This window comes from Cucurbita maxima, unplaced genomic scaffold, assembly GCF_002738345.1.
Source record: "Cucurbita maxima cultivar Rimu unplaced genomic scaffold, Cmax_1.0 Cma_Scf00004, whole genome shotgun sequence".
Lineage (NCBI taxonomy): Eukaryota > Viridiplantae > Streptophyta > Magnoliopsida > Cucurbitales > Cucurbitaceae > Cucurbita > Cucurbita maxima.
The window spans coordinates 5058108-5079590 of NW_019272020.1; the positions used below are offsets into that span (position 1 = coordinate 5058108).

A 21483-nucleotide genomic window follows, 5' to 3' on the forward strand; every position below is an offset into this window, starting at 1 on the left:
ACAATAATAACTTATTAAAAATATTCTTGTCAAAAGTGTTTCAAAATTAATTAAAAAAATTGCCTTAAACTAAAAAAAAATTACAACAGTTAATAACTTATTTTAAAAATATTCTTAGGAAAGTGTTTCAAAAATAATAAATATTTATAGTTAATAACCTAAACTATAAATATTTTTTAAAAGTATTATCAAAACATTTAGAAAATTTAGAAAGTTGCTTAAAATATATAATAAATTTATTTATTTTCCGAAGGAGGGGTTGTGGACCATATTCTTGACAACCTAACCTTAAATTAATTTATTCAATCATCGTTACCAAGGGTTTTCCCTATAGAAAATTATATCCTCGATTTAATAAATATAAAATTAATTAACCTATGCCACCTCAGTCTAAAATAGGACACTAAAGCTAAAGCGTCTAATTGAGTATCATAACTGGAAGCTAATTTAATATGCGATTAAATGATATATTTCTACATGTTCACATCCATATGATTTTCTCCTTCCCTGGTCGAAGAGGACTCGACTCTTAGTTAGTACCCCTTGGTTTCGGGCGGCCCATTCAAATCAAAATCGAATGAGCACCTACGACTAAGGAGAATGGAATGTCGACTACGGGGTAATCAATGTCCTTAAAGGACGAAGTTAGAGTCCTTTGAAAACCCTACAATCCATCTCCAAATGCACCTTCACTTCAATAACCCCACTTCCCCTTTCCGCCGCCGCCGCCGCCTCACTTCCTCCAAATCAACTCCGGTCGTCACCAGAGCCGCCATTTTAAGAAATGGACTGAAACTTTTGAGACAAACTATTTTTATTTATTGCCATCTTGAACATATCCCAAACTTGTCCTACAAGAAATGGACTGAAATTCAAAACAAATTATTGAGCAGATGGAAGCCAAGTCAATTACTTCAGTAACGTCCAATAATTCATAAGCCATCATTCCTACATGGATCGACCTAAAGAGACCACAAACATTCAAAAATTCATAATCTTTGGCGAACTCCATTTCCAACCTTTAATCAGTTCAGTTCAATCAAATCTCTCACTGATGTGAGCAACTTCATAGAATTCATCACTTCTTACCTTCCCAATAATTTTCAGACCTTATATACTCAATTCCTGTCTAACAAATCATTGTCTTGAATCATCCAACTCTCATGTATTCCCAGCTATTCCTATGACCATCAAACACTTCCAAACAATCTCAAAAGCAGTCATCAAAAGACCTAAAATGAGTAGGAACCTTACGTAAAGAGACTCCGACAAGGTTCCAACAACAACTAAGAATTCGAACAAAGAAAGACACAGATGATATTCCATAAGGCCATCATCTTACATTGCTGCTCAATTCACACACAACCAATGAATTTGCTTTTGACTTTCCCAAAATGCCTCATACCAATGGAAATGTATTTCTTACTTATAACCCATGATCATCCCTTTAATTAGCTAATGTGAGACCCCTCCCAAGAGTCCTCAACATCTTGTTCATTAATGTAGGTTTAGATGTTGATAAAATTGAATAGGTGAACGGAAAAACCACCTCTATCATGAACAGACAAAATATAAAATAACCAATCATGTTATCCCACAAGTAAGCACTCAAATTCCTCACCAATTATAGTGATCTATATCTGGCAAGCGTCAGGCATCACATAAAAAAGGATTCAGAGTTGTGCTAAATTAAAACTAACGAGTAGTCAGAATTATCTTTAGATCTCTATGGCAACGAACACTGTAGCTTCGAGTCGCCCTGAAATAGAGAGTTGGAAATTGGAAGGGGCAAACGAAAAAGAGTCAGAAAAGAGATGAAATATCCAATAAATGAGTTATAAAGAACCAAAAAAGGAAAACGTGTCAAGTTAAGACTTCTAAGATAATCTATAAAGTTGCACTTGTGTAGCCATTAGAGCACCAGATGAGCACTGGCATTCAGACTTCATAGATGTATTAAAGCTTTTCACATCACAAAAAGCTCATGGAATTAATTACCATTTCAAGAACATGTCCATTCACGTCAAGTACCTATATATATCTGTTATGAGAGTAGAAATGCAGAATGCAATCGATCATCTCCGTTATCTGTGCTTCATTTACTTATTTCTTGCTTTCATTATTTTATTCATTTTCTCATATATAATGAATTCAGTTTCATACAAGCTCTAAGGTCGAGAAGGCATTTCAGATGACCCGAAGAATCAGGCTATACGTACTATACATAAGCAACATCCATTAAGGATGGAAAAAAAAAATGCTACACTGAATCCCCAGTTCCCAGCGACATTATTAAGAACAAGAGTATGCAACTGAGGTAGGAGAATCATACCTTTCCATTATATAGTCATCAAAGGAGATTCCAGGGATGTTCATCAGCTGGAACAATGTTACAAGAAACTTCAGGTACTAAGTTGCTGACAAAGTTTGGGCCCTCTTAACACCAAAAAGTTTCATTCATGTTCGAACCGTTTTCAAACTCGAGCTTGTGGTCATAGACAAAAAGCAAAAGGATAAAAAAGGACTTAGGAAACTTAGACATGAGAGTTGCTTTACTTCCCTCTTATCCACGATTCCTGGCAGTAGAGACGAGCTGTACAGGTGGGAGAGGGTAAAACTAACTAATCACAAAGCAAAGTACAGATCCAGTAAACCCCAAAAGCTTCTCCAGTGGGCTTAAGAAAACGCCTCCCATCAGTGCGCATATATATAATTCAGATCAATTCTTGTAGTATGAAGGGATCGCATAAACAATCCTTGTTGACGTCGATCATATCAGCTGGAGGCTAGTCTACTATTAGTCACTTCAAACTGAATGTCTCTCATAAACGCCCCATTTGCATCTGAGAACCATTTAATCTTCCAGCCGAATCTCCCATTGCTCTAACACTGCCATTCTCCAATCCACTTTTCAGCCAAGCAAGGTTACTTATGTCAGTTGCAATTGCAGCTAGTTCAAAACTGGGAAAGGATAGTGGAGGCTCTGAGAAGTCCACAAATTCTGGACCTAATAAAGAGTCTAGAGGAGATCCCTGGTTATGACTCTGGCAACAACCATGACCACATTGATGAGGCACTGATCGATCACCATACACACCTTCAAGCAATTTGCTAGCTTCAACTTCTGGTTTTGATGCTTGAATCAATGGCCCCTGCATTGGGACAGGTCGTATAAATGCCCTCAAAGATGCTTGGTCATCCAAAGGGTTATATACACTAAAAGCACTTACTCGAGCCACGGGCCTGTAAAGAGTAGGCTGTTCTTTTACTTCATGAGTAAATTGACCCTCACTAGCAATAGGGACTTTGTCTTCAAATTGATCGTCCATATGCTCCCGTGAGCTGGCGTCTTTTCCTTCAAAGGATTTAAAGGAATTTACATCCCCACATGAAAGGGTTTCTTCAGATGATCCCTTGGTTTTTTCTAAACTAGCATCATCCACTACATTCCCTGATTCTAACTTGATTCTTTCAAGCTCTGTGCATCGACGTCGTAAAGTGGAATTCCAGTGGTTCTTTATAGCATTATCTGTTCTCCCACGCAAAAGTCTAGCAATTGCTGCCCATTTATTTCCATGTACAGCATGGGCTGCTACAATGATCCTGTCCTCCTCATCTGAAAACACATGGATCTTTAAGCCACTTTCAGAAATAAAATTGCATATTTTTACCCACCATTAAAACATAACACGACAAGGATCAATTATCCCAATGCATATTTTTACCCACCATTGGAAGCATTGATATACGAAATACAGATACATAACAGTAAAAATGCTCATATCACATAGGAACTCTACAAGAGAAAAGGTGTGTCCTTTATGCCGTATGCTTCACTATTTTCATTTGTTCGATTAACAATTTAAGTATAAAGTTTAGATCACATTTCTTTAGTTTTCAGTTAAATATTCGCTACCAAACTAGATCATATTAATCTCATACCTATGTCTAAACATTTGAGAACCATTTTAAAAAACTACTACATACACAGAGAATGTTGAATTTCAGGACAATGAACCTGCTGATATCTAAATTTAGATCATTAAAACGATTACCAGAATAGAAAGCAAAATAAGGAGAAAATAATTCACGTCATACTTGTTCCTGTCCAACTTGAGTGGTTTACCTCGCATTGAACTAGACCAAAATCACAGATGCCATTTTCATTGATATTTATGATGGCATCACATGATTGTCCCAACTAGACGAAGGAGAAATTAAGGAATAGAGCAATGTCCAACACAACAATTTAGGCTTCGGAAAAAAGAATATACATTACGTAGAATTAACAAAGATTAAATATCAGAATTTTACATCAAGAAGCAAATAACTCAATTCTCTTCTCCACACGCTTAACACTATCAAACATTCGGAATCGGGCCGATGAAAGAAATAAAAGAATCAGCCAAGCAAATAAGTGATTAGGGACAGAGTCTAATACCAGTAAATGGCTTGCGTTTCACGGAAGGGTCGAGCTGATTACACCACCTAAGGCGACAAGACTTCCCCGATCGCCCAGCGATTCCCCGAGCAATCAAGCTCCAATTCCTCGCACCGAACTTGCTCACAAGGCGGCTGAGTATCGCATCCTCTTCAGGAGACCAAGGTCCCTTCACTCTATCTTTGCCGCCACGGCCACCAGTCGTTTCCCCCTCGCCAACCATCGGCAGTGCCTCGTCCCCACTGCCGCAGTCGGCGACGGAAGCGACGGCATCGCATTCATTTACTCCTCCTCCTCCTCCTTCGGCGGTGGAAGCACCAACCTCAGTGGCGGCCGCGTCCTCCATCACAGTATTGTCACCGGCAACTGTCCACGGAACTCAGTCCCCGTATTGACTTAACCGCTCTCCTTTCAACTCTCAATACAAAACAAAGACGACCGAGTGAATTTATAGGGCAAATGTTCCGCAACCTCTTTCTTGCCCAATTCGCTCCCATTTACCAAACCGTTCATATCAAATTACTTCAATACCCTCCAGCCTCAATCGCTTCACTTAAACCGAGATTATTTGGAATTTTGATCCCTTCTAGGTTAATTTACATTTTTAACCACCAAATCTTTTTAATTTTAAAAAAAATGCTTTAAAGTCTAACAAGTTTTTTATTTTTAAAATAAATTATCCAACTTTTAAATTTATATTAAAAAATTGTATATTTTAAATTTATCTAAATTATATTAAAACCAAATACAAAATGATTATATATATATATATAATTTAGCAATTTACAATTGGCAATTTTTTATTCATTTAGTAGAATTCGCCGACCCTGTCAGGCTATTTCTGTAATTTGCTCATTGTCCCTCTAATTTGTTTGAATTAAAATGACGGTAACGCCCCTCGAATTTGAAAACTTCACGCCATACGGCGACTATAGCATATGAAACGAGATAGATGGGCTCGTCTTAATTAATTTCAGAGCCCAAATATTTGGAATGGGCTCCATTTTTGGCCCATTATAAGACTGCAGGGGTCCAAAGGACGATACAGTCCACCATCTCTAACGACATGTCGTCTAGCGAACATTCGCTGGACGGCAAATATTTTCCAAACTTAAATAAATATTATTTAAAATTTTATTTTTTATAAAATATAAAATATATGTACGACAAAAATTAATACAAAATTAGAAAAAATAATTTTTATAAAATTATTCTATTTGTCAAATTGTACGAAACTTTATTTTATTGAAATTGACGATTTTATGAAAGTTTTTAAGTTGTTTTCTTATTAAATAGTGATTAAATTAACATTAATGAACATTTATTTAAAATTTAGTATCAAAATATGGGACAATATCCAAAGTACTATAGAATAAAGTTTGTTCAATTTTAAAATATTTTGTTAGTTAACAACATTGATTTCATGATGTTAATAAATTTGTTTTTTTTAGAAATTGACTTTCACTTTTATATATGAAATTAACGAATAACAAAACTTAAGAGATGAGTTTTGGACGCTATCTAATATATTTTTTTTTTTAAATATATTGTAGATATGATAGACATAAAACTAAAAGTTCGTAATTTATTAGATATCATTTAAAATTAAGTTTAGAGATTTTGTTAGACACATTTATAGTTTTCAAGATGGTTATGATCAAAATTGAAGACAAATATATAATTTTAAGTAAATTTTTCTAATTCACATATGAAATTTTTTTGGGATCTCATATATGTTCGAAGGTGAACGAATCATTCCTTATAAGGGTGTGAAAATCTCTCCTTAGTAAACGCGTTTTAAAATCATGAACTGACAATAATATGTAATAAACCAAAGCAGACAATATCTATTAGTGGTTGGCTTAGGTGCTACCTATTTCGCCAAATAATTTTAATTTGATAAGCAATCCATTTTATTTTCTTTTCCTTCGTTTACTTTGAAATTTTGTTATTTTATCAATTTTTTTATATTTCAGTTTGTAAAAAAAAAAAAAAAAAAAAAAATACTGTCTGTGTTTAATTTTATTGTATACGATATGTTTTTTTTCATTATTTTTATCTCTATACCATATCTTAGATAAATATTATTTTACGAGTGAATATGAAAGGTAAGGAACACATTATAAGATAAAGAAAGATTCAAATATATAAGTAAAACGAGCCCAAGACTAACGAACGATTTAATATCAAGACATAGCAAGAGGCTCAATTTAATATCACAATTCTTGGGATGTTGATAGGGTTGCTTGAGATTAAGATGACTTTTTGTCCCCGTCTCCTCCCTCATTTGAACCCTCGTTATTGCTAATTTTTTTATTTAATTTCATAAATATTGTGAAAATTTGAGCGACATTCGTTGATTTATTACTATAAACAAATCTCAATCATTTTAAAAAATAAGATACGTTTTATTAGATTTTAGAGTTTAGATTAATGAAAATTAAATAATAAATAATTGACGTGAAAATTTGAAAGTTTCGCGTGTGAAGATATTATTTGATGAATTAAACTGGTAATTTAAGTTATTGTATTTGAGAAATTAATTTATTCTTCTATAAATCAAAACGGTGCCGTTCTCCCACTACTTGTAGGTTGAAGACATGACCGTTCGACGGCTCTCTCGTGACCTGGTGATAACGGCGGTCAACGGTGAATATCCCGGTCCAACCATTGATGTTCAAGACGACGACGTTCTAATCGTCCATCTTTCCAACAACTCCCCCTACGATTTAACCATTCACTGGTAATTTCTATTAATTGCAGGTTAAACCAAACACTTTTACTTTTTTACCGTTCATCTCAAAAACAGCTTTTTATATCATTTTCAGGCATGGAGTATTCCAGTTGCTAAGCGCGTGGGCCGACGGTCCGGAAAATATAACCCAATGTCCGATACGGCCAGGTGGAAACTACATGTACAGATTCAATATCAAAGGATAAGAAGGAACTTTATGGTGGCATGCCCACTCGTCTTGGCTACGCGCCACCGTCCACGGCGCTCTTCTCATCCGCCCCCAAGTCCGGCCTACCGCTGCTGTACCCAAAGCCCTACAAAAAGGTTCCAATACTGTTGGGTGAGTGGTGGAATGCCAACGTTGTCCACGTTGAAGAGGAAGGCCTCGCCGCCGGCCGCGGTCCTAATGGCTCCGACGCCTACACCATTAATGGACTCCCCGGAAACCTCTACCCTTGCACCCAAAGACTTGCTTGCTTCAAGTAATCAACGCTGCACTCAATAATCAACTCCTTTTCAAGTTGGCCAATCACAATTTGACAGTTGTCGCCGTCGATGCTACCTACACCGTCCCTTACGTCACCGACGTCATCGTCCTCGCTCCCGGCCAAACTACCGACGTCCTCGTCAACGCTGACCAGCCCCTCGGCTCGTACTACATGGCGGCGCGTCCCTACGCTGATACACGACCGCAAATAGCCTTTCCAAACACTATCACACGCGCCATCATATCCACTCCAATCATGCCATATCATTATTCTCTCTTTTTTCACTTTTATTTTTTTGTATGGTTTATTAAAATATATTTCTTTATATTATTTAATTCAAATTAAGGTTTAGGATTTAAGGATATTTGTAAAACCTTAAACTAACTGTCACTTATCTAACGGTTTTGAATGTATTGAATGTACAGGTGTATGGTTGATGCACTGCCACCTGGACGTTCACTTACCCTGGGGATTAGCCATGGGTTTTGAGGTCGAAAATGGACCAACTCCGTCGACGAGGCTGCCTCCACCTCCGCATGATCTCCCCAAATGCTAGGAAAATCGTCTACATTAAATTTCTCGAAATTTAAAGAAAATTAAGTATAATATCTTATGGTTGTTATTTTATGATTGAAAATAATTTGTTATGTTGTATAAATGTGTCGGAGTCGTGTAGGAATTCAGCTTACATAAGTTGCTATTAAAAACGTTATATATATACAATTGAACATAAGTTCTCATGATTTTACTTTTGATTTTCTAAAATATTTCGTATCAATGGAGTTGGTGTTATTACTTATAATTAGACGTGAGTCTAATGTTATGAGTAATTTTGAGCACATAAAAATTAGGTGTCGAGATCAATTCTTTGAGTCGAGCGATTCTCCAGATGTTATTTTGATTCAATTCTTTTTTTTTTTTTTTTTTTTTTTTTTTTTGATTAATATGGTTGACTTCATGATGTTAATAACTACATCTTTTGTTTTGATTTTGACTGTTCATCTTATCTGAAACCGTCCAACCATCAGCCTACCATCCCATCCATGGACTTCTTTGATATCATTTTATTTTTCAAAATTTGACCAAATATTTTAAACCCAATTTCAAAATGGTTTTTGTTTCTTTTATGAATTAAAAAATTAATTTGTAGGATTTTCTTTTAACCTAAAAAACTATTTTGGAAGAGATTTCCAGACACTTACAGAGAAACTTCTTTCTCTTCTCCAGCTAATTCGGAATTTCACAATCTACTTTTCAAATAGTCTAACGCCCTCACTGGCACATCGTCTCACTATCTGACTTTGATACCATTTGTAATAGTCAGAGTCCATCGCTAGTGGATATTGTTCGCTTTGTCCTGGTAGTCATCAGTCTCATGATTTTTAAAACGCGTCTGATAAGGAGATGTTTTCACATTCTTATAAGAAATGATTTGTTCTTCTCTCTAACCGATGTGAGATCTCATAATACACTCCTCTAGGGGCACAACGTCCTCACTGGCACACCACCCAGTGTTTGAATTTGATATCATTTGTAACAACTCAAATCCACCGTTAGTAGATATTCTCCGTTTTGACTTGTTACGTAATGTTGTCAACCTCACGATTTTTAAAATGTGTCTACTAGAAAGAGAGCTTTTACACCTTTCTAACGAATATTTTGTTTCCATCTTCAACCGATGTAGATCTCATAACATAATCTTAAATTATATTCATTAGATGGATACGTACCAAACTCCTTCGGAAAAAAAAAAAAAAAAACGGGAAGTAAAAACAAATAACAAGAAATCATGTGGTCAAAATTGAAGACAAAAAATTTAAGAGTACAATTACCTAATCATGATGAACACTCCATTCCATAAGTTCCAAAAAGTCCTTTTACTTCATCACGTGATTAATTTTCACAAGTTATCAAGTTAGAGATGTGAAAATGGCGGCTGTTTTGTATCCTTAAAAACCAAGAATTTCTTACATTGTAACGTACTAGGTTTACGCATTGGCCCAAGTAACACTCATTTTCTCCTCACCTAATCTCTATAAATATGTGTATTTTCCTCTCTAATTCTCATAATATTTTCTCTTTATTTTAATTCAATTCCTTACTCATGGCTTCTTCTTGTTTGCCTCTTCTTCTCCTCCTCCTCCTCCTCCTAGCTTCTTCTTCAATGGCTTCTGCTGCCATTGTTGAACATTCTTTCACCGTAACCATGTTCACTAATCTTTTATTATTATTGTTTCGTTCTCTCTTTCGTTCCTGATTTAGTTTGAATTTATGTCTCATTTATATGTGATTTTTTTTAATTGTAGATTAAGATTTAGAGATGTCTATAGATCCACGATGATCAGATTCTCCATCCAATTTTTTCACAAAGATTATTTTTTATTAATCGTAATAAATTTAATAATATTTTATAAAGAAAGACAATACAATTTTCAACCTATTTTATAAAAATTTAAATTCTAATATTAAAACATTATTTTAACCTTTAAATATATTAAGTTGGTTTTATGGCTGAGTTTTAATATATAATACATAAATATATTTATATTTATATATATGGTATGAAGCGTGAAAAATTAGAGTGGGATCGTAAATGTAATTTTCGTCTCTAATCCCATTTAGATAACCGAAAGAAACTTCCCCTAATTCTCTACCTTGATCATAACAAATTATTATTATTATTATTATTATTTGGAAGACCGTATAAAATTTTCGTATTTTTTTCTATTTTATTTTCTTCTCTCTTGACTTAACACAGTTGCGTCTCTCCCTCTGCATGTAGGTACAAGACATGACCGTCCGACGGCTCTGCCGTGACCAAGAGATAACGGCAGTCAACGGTGAATATCCCGGTCCGACCATTCATGTTCACGACGGTGACATCCTTGTCGTCCATGTATCCAACAAGTCACCCTACGATTTAACCATTCACTGGTAAATAATAATAATTACTGAAAGCCCAAATTACTAAAATATTACCTCTCAAATGAAAAATATTAAGATTATTACGATATGTTGAAGATATTTAGTATAAATATATATTTGATATTTTATTATAAAATAAATATTTAGATATTTAACTTTTTATTCTACAGGCATGGAGTATTCCAGCTGCTAAGCGGATGGGCCGATGGCCCGGAAAACGTAACGCAATGTCCAATACGCCCAGGTGGAAACTACACATATAGATTCAAAATCAAAGAACAAGAAGGAACTTTATGGTGGCACGCCCACTCGTCCTGGCTACGCGCCACCGTCCACGGCGCCCTACTTATCCGCCCCAAGTCCGGTAGGCCATTGCCATACCCGAAGCCATACAAGAAGATTCCAATCCTGCTGGGAGAGTGGTGGAATGCCAACGTCGTCCACGTGGAAGAGGAAGGCCTCGCCACCGGCTCCGGTCCTAATATCTCCGACGCTTACACCATTAATGGACTCCCCGGAAACCTCTACCCTTGCTCCCAAAACCAAACTTATACTCTCAAAATGGCGCGTGGGAAAACATACTTGCTTCAAGTAATCAACGCTGCACTCAATAACCAATTCTTCTTCAAGTTAGCCAATCACAATTTGACAGTTGTCGCCGTCGACGCCGTCTACACAGACCCTTACGTCACCGACGTCATCGTCCTTGCTCCCGGCCAAACCACCGATGTCCTCGTTAAAGCCGACCAGCCTCCACGCTCCTACTACATGGCGGCGCGTCCCTACGCCGACGCACGACCACCAATAGACTTCTCAGACACAATCACACGTGCCATTGTCGTGTACAATGGCGCGTCCCCCTCCGCTGCTCCACTTATGCCGACTCTACCGCCATTCAACGACACTCCAACAGCTCACAAATTCTACACTAACATCACCGCCCTTGTCGGGGCCCGCCACTGGGTCCCAGTCCCACGCCACGTGGACCATCACATGTTCGTCACGTTTGGTCTAAACCTAGCTCCATGCGGGTTACCCAATGGCACCGCGTGCGGCGGACCGAATGGGCAGCGACTGTCGGCGAGTATGAATAACGTGTCGTTTGTGATCCCAAACGACGCCGGATTGTCTATGTTGGAGGCATTTTTTCACAAAGTGAAGGGCGTTTATAGTACGGATTTTCCCGACCAGCCGCCGGTGGAATTTGATTACACGAATTCGAGTATAAGATTGGATAATTCGTTGATTTTCGCGCCGAAGGCCACGTCGGTGAAGAAATTGAAATTCAATTCGACGGTGGAGATGGTTTTGCAGAACACTGCTTTTGTTTCATTGGAAAATCACCCAATGCATCTCCATGGATTCAACTTCCATGTTCTAGCACAAGGCTTTGGAAATTACGACCCGATCCATGACCCGAAAAAATTCAATTTCCTTAACCCTCAGATCCGTAACACCATTGCCGTCCCCGTCGCCGGGTGGGCCGTCATCCGGTTCCAAGCCAACAATCCAGGTCCGCATCTTTTGAAATCATTTTAGGGTTGCAAATATTACCAAACTGTTATTTTAACGGTTTTGTACAGGTGTATGGCTGATGCATTGCCACCTGGACGTCCACGTACCCTGGGGATTGGCTATGGGATTTGAAGTGGAGAATGGTCCTACTCCATCGACGTGGCTGCCTCCGCCGCCGCACGATCTTCCCAAATGCTAGATGAACGGTCTGCAAAGTTCCTCCAAATTAGAAGAAAATTTATTGCTGTATTTTATGTTTAATTATTTTTATGTCTGAAAATAAATTACCCAGGTTATTATAATTGTTTTATTTTACAGTTATTTTTAAGATTTATCAAATTATGAAATTATTTATTTGGTCTTATATAAATTTTAAAAATACCTTTTAATTTTTAAAAAATATTCTTGAATTTTTAAAATTTTCACTAGTACCTAAAAAAAAATAACAATTTGTTGTAAAAACCTTTTAAAGCTTAAAAGGGTGCAAATGCTACTTTTAAAATTTCATCATAATTTTTTTAACATGATTTTTTAAAATTCAATAAATTATTTTTTCAAGACATTATAAAAGGGGCATAATTTTAAAAAATTAAAAAATTAAATAATTAAATAATGGCTTCCCTTTGAGTTTTTTTTTTTTGACGTGTACTAACGGTAAGAATATCTCAACTTATTTTATTTTTTAAAATTCAATAGATGATTTTTTTAAGACCATTTTTAAAAATTAAAAAATAAAATAATGGCTTCCCCTTGAATTCAGAGACTATTGGGCTTCTAATGGGCCCAATAAAGCCCAGACAAAAACCCCAAAACGAAATCCAATCGTGCATTGGACACCGGAAGAAGCATAATCACAGAAGAGAGAGATAAAGTGGGTCCCAAAATCGCCGAAATCGTTTCGAACCTCATAAGTTCAGAGCGTAAGCGCTAGAGAGGAGAACGAACAAGAAGAAGTATTGTAAATGGCTTCCGCCACAGCAACGGCGTCGCCTTGCCATGTCTCATCGCCAGTAGTCTGTCGCTCTCTCTCTCGACTCTCTCCATTTCATCTCTCCGTCTCATCCACCGTTCATCCGCCATGCCGTGGAAACAGAAGGCATGGCGGCGGTGTTGCTGTAGTCCGGTGCTCGACGGTCGAAGCGGCAAAAGAAGTGGAAACGAAAAGGAAAGGAACGTTTCTTATTGAGACGTTGACGAATTGGCTGCTGAAACAGGAACAGGCCGGAGTGATCGACGCGGAACTGACGATTGTGCTTTCGAGCATTTCGATGGCGTGTAAGCAAATCGCTTCGCTGGTGCAGAGGGCGAGCATTTCGAACTTGACCGGAGTTCAGGGAGCCGTCAATGTTCAGGGAGAGGATCAGAAAAAGCTCGACGTCGTCTCTAATGAGGTTCGTAATTTCGTACTCTGCTCTAGAACAATCACAAGAAACAAAAGATTTAGGACGATAATCTTAAATTATATATATATATATATATACAAAAATATCATTAATTACTAATTAAAATTATATTTACCTAGATATTAAGAATCGTGATATAGATTAAATTCAACAAGCTTGAATCCGTATACATTGCCATAGGTATTCTCCAATTGCTTGAGATCAAGCGGGCGAACAGGGATTATAGCATCGGAGGAAGAAGATGTGCCAGTAGCCGTAGAAGAGAGCTACTCCGGCAACTACATCGTCGTTTTTGACCCACTCGACGGCTCCTCCAACATCGATGCCGCCGTTTCCACCGGTTCCATTTTCGGCATCTACAGCCCAAATGACGAGTGCCTCGGCGACATCGTCGGGGACGACTCCACTGTAAGTCCATCCTCGTTCTCTTTTCCACGACCTCCCCTAAATACGGGGCATCATAACATGCGCTTACTGTTTGATGAAATGCCGAGGAGCAGCTAGGCACAACAGAACAGAGATGCGTTGTGAATGTGTGTCAACCAGGAAGCAACCTGCTGGCTGCTGGTTATTGCATGTACTCAAGCTCCATAATCTTCGTGCTCACCATTGGACAAGGCGTTTTTGCGTTTACTTTAGACCCTATGTATGGAGAATTTGTGCTGACACAAGAGAACATCCAAATTCCCAAGGCTGGGAAAATTTATGCGTTTAATGAAGGAAATTATCAGCTGTGGGATGACAAATTGAAGAAGTACATTGATGATCTGAAGGATCCAGGCCCCAGTGGGAAGCCATATTCTGCTAGATATATCGGTAGCTTGGTGGGTGATTTCCATAGAACCTTACTTTATGGTGGCATTTATGGGTACCCGAGAGACAAGAAGAGCAAGAATGGGAAGCTGAGGCTCTTGTACGAGTGTGCTCCAATGAGTTTCATAGTGGAACAAGCTGGAGGCAAAGGCTCAGATGGTCATCAAAGAATTCTTGACATACAGCCAACAGAGGTTAGTTCGTCTAATCCATGCGATCTTACTTTTAGGGCCTTGAAAATCTGTTGAAGTGGAATTGTGATCTGGGTTTGATTCAATTTTCTTTTGGTTTTGTGTTATGGAATAGATCCACCAACGTGTTCCTCTGTATATTGGGAGCGTGGAAGAAGTAGAGAAGGTGGAAAAGTACCTAGCTTGATTGATAAACATGGAAAGGACAGATAATTGGATTTGGGTTGATTGGAGATGAAGAAAAAGGTATGTCAATTGTATTTTATTCTTATACAGTTCATTTCAATCTTGAATAAAATTTTGATGCAGTTCATATTTGCTTCCATATTGATTATTGAACTTTAGTTCGTTTGAAATTGAATTGCCTTTAAAATCAAGATGTTTTAACTAAATATTAGGCTAAATTATTCATTTTTTGATCAAAGTCACATGTAGCGTAGGAGGAAAATCATAACATATCTTGATTTTGTCACCCCTTCAATTAAAAAAAAAAAAAAAAACTTGATAAAAAAAAAAGAACCCTCTAGGCCCAACAAAGTTGTTTCATTTTTATATGGTCTCAATGTCAAGCCCGGCCCACATACGAGACAGTAATCGGAAACTGGTTTCTGTGATGAAGATGGCCTGTGGGCTTCTGATTTGGAGCCCAATTTCTCTTTCCTCTGTCTGCCCATTTTCCCGTCATTTCCTCTCCTCTCAATGTCAAGCTCGTTCTCTTGCGTTTGTAATAATTCTCAATGATCCTCCCCTCGAACTTCTTTCACTGGCCCAATTTCTCTTTCCTCGGCCCATTTTCCTTTCTTTTCCTTCTCTCTCTCAATGTCAAGCTCGTTCTCTTGCTCGGGACTATCTTAGTTAGTAATAATCCTCAACAATCTTCCCTTCGAACTTCTTTCACTAGAGCCCTCGAACAAAGTACACTATTTATTCGAAATTTTAGTCACTTTTGACTACACTTTCGAGGCCCACAATTATTTGTTCGACATTTGAGGATTTTATCGACATGGCTAAGTTTAGGGCATGACTCTGATACCATGTTAGGAATCCCGGATCTCCACGATGGTATAATATTGTCAATTTTGAGCATAAGTGGCTTTGCATTGGGCTTCCCAAAAGGCCTCGTACCAATGGAGATAATATTCCCCACTTATAAATGTATGATCTTCTACTAAATTAGCAAACGTGGGACTCACTCCCAATAATAATCCTCAACCATCCCAACCTCGATTTCAAGGTGAAATTTCTATATTCCACCGATTTATGGGGTTTTCGCACATTTTTGTTTGGTGTGTTAGTTGGCATAAAAATTGAAGAATGAGTTTGAAATTCATCAAGTAGAAGTGGAAAACAGAGAAGCCATCTAACCATTAGCCTTTGTCGATTCATAATCATCATAAGAACTTGCAAGGATCTTGTTTGGTCCTTCGAGTTATTCAACTCACTGTGAACAATCTTGATTTTGTCACCCCTTCAATTATAGTATTGAAAAACAGAATAGCCTATAATGACTAATCAAGCTCTTCGATCGCAATAGATTGAGATTTGGTAATCATGTCTGCAAATTTTTGGGTTTGTTTGAGATAGAAGTGAAAGATGTCATGGTTTTATTACTTCATCATCCTTCCTTTTTAAGCCAAATGTGGTGTAAAAGCTTTTGGTATCTTACGGAGAAGTTTGGTTAAGGAGTGACTACTAATTTCAGAGTTATTTTCTCAAACAAAAAGCTTAAGTTCTCTGGCTAGTGCTCCCAAAAGCGATGTTCTACGAGTTGCTGATTGAAGAATCTCACGGAGTTGGAGGATAGGTGTAACAATCTTTCGTAGTAGATATTGTCCTCTTTGAATTTTCTCTTCCTGACTTCCCCTCAAGGTTTTAAAACGCGTATACTAGAGAGAGGTTTCCACACTTTTATAAATAATGTTTTGTTCCCCTTTCCAACAAATATGTGATTTCACAATTCACTCTCTTCGGGGTCCAGTGTCCTCGATGACACTCATTCTCTTCTCCAATTGATGTGGGAATCCCTAATCCACCCCCTTTGAGACACAGTGTCCTTGTTGGCACACCGCCTAATGTCCACCTTCTTCGAGACTCAGCTTCTTTACTGACACATCATCCAATATCTAGCTCTTATACCATTTGTAACATAGCCTAAAAAATTAAGGACACTACCTGCGTAACTCACAAGTACATCCATGAACCAACGAACAGGAGCTATGCTCTTCAATTTCCGAACAGAACAGCTCACTTCAATCTAGACTTGGACAGAATCTCCCTCCACGGTCGCAGCATTTATTTCTAACCTCCTTTGTTCAAAAAATGGTAAAGAACATAAAAGAAAATGGTGCTAAAGAATGCATATGAGGTGCCCATTGGATTGAAACTCACATGGGCTGCTTCTGCTGTCCCTTTTGCCTCAAAATCTTTATTTAATGCAAACATGTGAGTGTTGTAGTTAAGTCACTACCTCCTCTTTTGCCCCACATCTCACTTTCACCCTTCCATCCTCGTCAATAACTTAGCTCTCTTTTACATTTGTTTTCACTTTCTATTTATTTCTGTCTCTCTCTTTATCTTCCATTGATGTTTACGTCGATTCTCGAGCTATGGAAGAAGAAATCAAAAGAATCGAGAAGAAAGTATAAAAAACAACAGATTCGGTTTTATTATAAAACAACTCACCACAACTCTCAACCTTCATATCAATCTTATTTCTACCATATTTCATATCGACCACACGCCCCTTTTTGTGTACTAATGAATATACTAATGAATATAGGTTGCTTTACTCAACTTTTATCAACAATGGTGAAGGCTTGCAAGAGGGAAAAACAAAAAATAAGAATGGGATCACGCTCCTATAGTGTTGTCTTACATTCAAATAATTATACAAATATTTAAAAGTGAATTCGTTACATTTTTAAAGAAAAATTGATGTGATAAATGTAATTCATGCATGGTACAAACACAAGTTTTTTTATATAAAAATTTTAATTTCTTGTCTTAAAATTATTTCTCGAACTATAGAGTGTGAATCAAACTTATATTTGAATTTAAATTGAGATACTCATGTAAATTCTTCTCATCTAAATCAAATGAAGGGAGAGACATGGATCGGAGCTATTACAAAGAATTTCGAGATAATATATCTTAGTTTTTTCCCCTTTTTTTATTTTTATTTTTACTAGGAAAATAATTATTAATCTATTTTCCATTTATATGAATATATTAATTAATGGGACCCACTACCATCAGTGTCATGAATCCTATGGAGAGGACACATTCAATTATGGATCTAAGTCATGCTATGCATTAATTGAAGGACAGGCAAAGGTCCTATAAAACAGAAAAAAATCCAAAAAAAAAATGTGTGAATATAATAACTAAAATCTTATAAAACTCAAATATCGAACATTTACAAATCACAACGCATCATTAATATCCATTACAACATTAAATATTCTTAATCGTCGTAATAATCTTAAAAGTAGAATATGGTTGTTACTTTATTTTCGAGTTAGTCGAGTTGATCAGACAAAAAAACGTCAACACACAAATATACTGAGTTTTAAGTTTCCAAAGAATTCATTCTTACCTAAAATAAAAAATCTAACCCAATCAAAATTATATGGTTTGGATCAAGTAATTTAAGTTAGTCGAGTTCTTAGATCACATGAACACTTCTAGTCAAAACCACCATTATATCTAGATATTTTTTATCACTCCAATATATACTCAACTATCGAGTTGCATTATAAAAATAAAAAAATAAAAAATAAAAACATTAATTTTTTTATCCTAATCTATAAAAAGCACAAAAAGAAATTTTGTATTTTTAGAACAAACAAAAAAAAACATTAAAAATTTAAAAAATAACAGAGTGGAAAGGCAATTTGAAAGAAGCAGTTATTATAGCACAAAGGCTTTTTTGGTAATTTGATAATATATGCCAACACGACAATACAAAAGCACGCGCACTGCCGTTAAAATTTTCCATGTGAAAAGACCACACATGCCCTCCTCTATTCGTGTGTACTGTGCGTGCAGTCCCACATTGTCCGACACGTCGTCCAATAATCCTTCCACCAATCCACTTTTTTTTCTTTTAAATTATATATTTAAACGAATAAAGTCGGTCAAGACATTTTTTAGATTTAAGATCATTGTTCGATTTATTAATTTTTTTAATTTAAATAATTCTTATTAAATAATAAATTTAACTAAAAAATTTTTTTGAGAGTTGTTTGCATCTTTTATTAAAAGTTTTATTTTTAGTAAAATAAAACGTAAAGCATTTCTTTATACAAAATATTCATATTTAGTAAGTATTTTTATTTTCGAATTAAAAATCAAATAATGTAAATTTTATTCAAAAGAATATTCGAAGGAATTATTTTAAAGATTTCGAACATTGAGATTGAAGAAGGAAGCGTACTCGCTCATGGGTTTGAACAAGTGTCCCATTAATGCTTCCATTTAAAAACACACAAGGAGCGCGTGACTTCACGACATTCTACTGTCTCCATCTTTTACATAATTTGTTAAAACTCCTTTCCTTTTCGCTCTATTTTCAAATTCGCCCATCATTTTTGCTTTTCTTCAAATTATTCCCATACTTTCTTGTTATTAATTATTTGCCCCTACCCCTACGCTAATGATACTTCGTCTTTTTTTCTATTGGCTTTTATTTTTTTCTCAATTTCTATATTAAATTTTAGGAAAATATTAGAGATTGTATTTGCATTTCTCGACTCGGATAATAAAATTATTTATTAAATAATTTTAAATACTCAAACCACGAACCATTTGAATTTGAGGTCAAAAAATTAAAATTATTAGATTCACTCTATTACTGTTGATTTTTTTTACCGCTTTCAAAATTGTAGTCTTATCCATAATTTCATTACACCATGCTCGATTATTACGTGTATCTTAAACCATCTTTTTTTACCTAATTCCCAACATTTACCTTTTCAACCCCAAAATAGTTTTTTTTTCTTATTTATTCTTTTTTTTTTTTTAATGAATTTCTCCCATAAAAAAAAAATTAAGATCAGTTTTATTGTTTTATTAAAAAAAAACTTTATTCCTTATTTTTTGGATAGTCATTGTTGGTCATTTTTTTGCAAGAACGGATGCTAAAGACAGATATCGAGGAAAATGAGTTGTAAATATTTAGAAATTGAGGGGCAAATTTGAAAAGTGAAAGAGCATGAGGGGCATGATAGCAAAAAGAATAGAGTTAATTAAAGACTTGCATTTAGCTTCATCGAGGTTCGAACCCGCCCACCCAACCCCCGCAACATTCTATTATTCTTTACTTTCTCCTTCAGCTTTCCATATCTTCAAACCCTAAGTGAAAAGAAATACAGAAAAGAAATTAGGAACAAATTGCAGAAGAACAGAGAAATGTTTAGTCGCAGTTAAAACAATATGTTTTTACTCCACTAGCCTCCTTCCTTCCTTCCAACCCCACACACAATCCTTCTCAACCTCTCACTTCATCAGCCATGGCGGCGTTTCATCTCTCTAACCCTTTCCCCTCACCCACCATTTCAATCTTCTTGTTCTTCTTCCTTTTATTCAAATCCATCGATTCTCTTTCGTCTCCTTCATTTTCCCTTTCTGGGTTTCGTGGAGATCCACAGTTTGAACTCAATGTCGCTCTGTACGGTGATGCGGTGGTTGTCGGCGACGGCAGTGCTCTCAGCCTCAGCGGTCCGGTCAGTTCCAGTGCTGGGCGAATCGTGTACAAGAAACCCATCAGGCTTGTTCGAGGTAAATCGAGGAGATTAATGTCTTTCTCGACTGATTTCTCATTTTCTTTGTCGCCAAACACAGGGGGGGAGGGTGGATTGGGTTTTGTTATTCTTCCAAGTAGTTTTAACGTTAGTGCCTTTGATAACGGACCATTTGGGCTTCATTTTGGATCGGAGAAGAAACAGAAGATGAACATGATCGTTGTTAAATTTGGTACTTCTTATGATTCTGAGAATGGCGATCTGATTAGAACGGTGGTAGGAATTGATATGGGTTACAAGAGGAATGTTTCAATAGCTGGTTCAGGCATTGTTTCAAACAGTTCATCTGCATTAATTAGGGAGAAGAATTTACACGCCTGGATAGATTACGAGGTGGGTTCTAGGCAATTAGAAGTAAGATTAGCAGAAAATAGGGAGAACAAGAGGCCATCTGTGCCATTACTTTCATTCCCAATCGATTTCTCTCAGATCTGGGGAGAAGATGAGGAAGTGGTGGTGGGATTGAGTTCATCAAATGGGAACTCATCATCCCAGCCATGTTTAGTCTATTCTTGGAGCTTCAAGCTCAAGAGCATTCCGAATTGGATGCACTCAGAGCCGCTCGATCCGAAGACAATCGCCATTGCCAGGGAATCGGAACCCCAAATCGTTGTCAAGGATGGGAAGAATTGCTTGATGAGAGTGGTTGCGGGCATGATTTTTGGGACTGGATGTGGGGCATTGACAGCCTTTGTTGCATTGTATTTATGGACCATCTTTGGGCATAGGCGAGCAGTGGTGCCTGAGGAGTTTGCGATGCAGCAGATGGATGTGAAGTACGAGAAAGTTGTGGTGTTGGACAAAGGCATCGAAGATTATGGTAAGACGAAGGTCGATGTTTGAGTCTGAAAACAAAAGAATTGTATTTTGGCTTTTGCTTTGTTGCTGTAATTTGGCTATCAATTGTCTAAAGGTGTAGTTTTTTAGTTACCCATGTAATGGAACCACCTCTTTTAACCTGCCCAACCCCACAGGCTGAACATTTGTGTATACACAACACCATAAGGTTAAAAACTTAAGAACAGAGCTCCAATGAATCATGCATCTAAAACCTTAAGAATTTGTCAAATCCAAACACAGCCCTGGCCAAGCGTAACCTTCCGATGAACCCAAGCCTTCTAAGCCTTTCGATAAAGTTGAAACTTCGAATTTTCACTGATATATATTCCTAT

At 36.7% G+C, this 21483-nt stretch overlaps 4 protein-coding genes and 1 pseudogene across 5 annotated transcripts; 4 read left to right on the forward strand and 1 right to left on the reverse strand.

Annotated features, from left to right (window-relative positions):
• Positions 1–1552: 1552 nt before the first annotated feature.
• On the reverse strand, positions 1553–4866 carry LOC111478260 (transcription factor MYB1-like). Of its 2 annotated transcripts, XM_023122439.1 has the most exons (4): positions 4442–4866; positions 3231–3616; positions 2333–3152; positions 1553–1759 (listed from the first exon to the last, which is right to left on the reverse strand). In XM_023122439.1, the coding sequence occupies exons 1-3, from the start codon at positions 4785–4787 to the stop codon at positions 2823–2825; spliced, it is 1062 nt and encodes a 353-aa protein (XP_022978207.1). In that variant the 5' UTR covers positions 4788–4866; the 3' UTR covers positions 1553–1759; positions 2333–2822. The 2 variants fall into 2 exon arrangements, with proteins under 2 accessions (XP_022978207.1, XP_022978206.1); XM_023122438.1 differs by having other exon boundaries at positions 2333–3616.
• Positions 4867–7041: 2175 nt separating this feature from the next.
• LOC111477695 lies at positions 7042–8221 on the forward strand (annotated as a pseudogene).
• Positions 8222–9767: 1546 nt separating this feature from the next.
• Positions 9768–12402, forward strand: LOC111478200 (laccase-7-like). The gene is made up of 4 exons (XM_023122359.1): positions 9768–9863; positions 10446–10597; positions 10759–12101; positions 12172–12402. Exons 1-4 carry the CDS (start codon positions 9768–9770, stop codon positions 12300–12302), a joined length of 1722 nt encoding a protein of 573 aa, XP_022978127.1. The 3' UTR covers positions 12303–12402.
• A 620-nt stretch (positions 12403–13022) lies between these two features.
• Positions 13023–14887, forward strand: LOC111478254 (fructose-1,6-bisphosphatase, chloroplastic-like). The gene is made up of 4 exons (XM_023122433.1): positions 13023–13494; positions 13687–13914; positions 14007–14513; positions 14626–14887. The coding sequence occupies exons 1-4, from the start codon at positions 13066–13068 to the stop codon at positions 14695–14697; spliced, it is 1236 nt and encodes a 411-aa protein (XP_022978201.1). The 5' UTR covers positions 13023–13065; the 3' UTR covers positions 14698–14887.
• Positions 14888–20020: 5133 nt separating this feature from the next.
• LOC111477702 (L-type lectin-domain containing receptor kinase IV.4-like) lies at positions 20021–21154 on the forward strand. The gene has a single exon (XM_023121582.1). The coding sequence runs from the start codon at positions 20021–20023 to the stop codon at positions 21152–21154; it is 1134 nt and encodes a 377-aa protein (XP_022977350.1).
• The last annotated feature ends 329 nt before the right edge of the window (positions 21155–21483 follow it).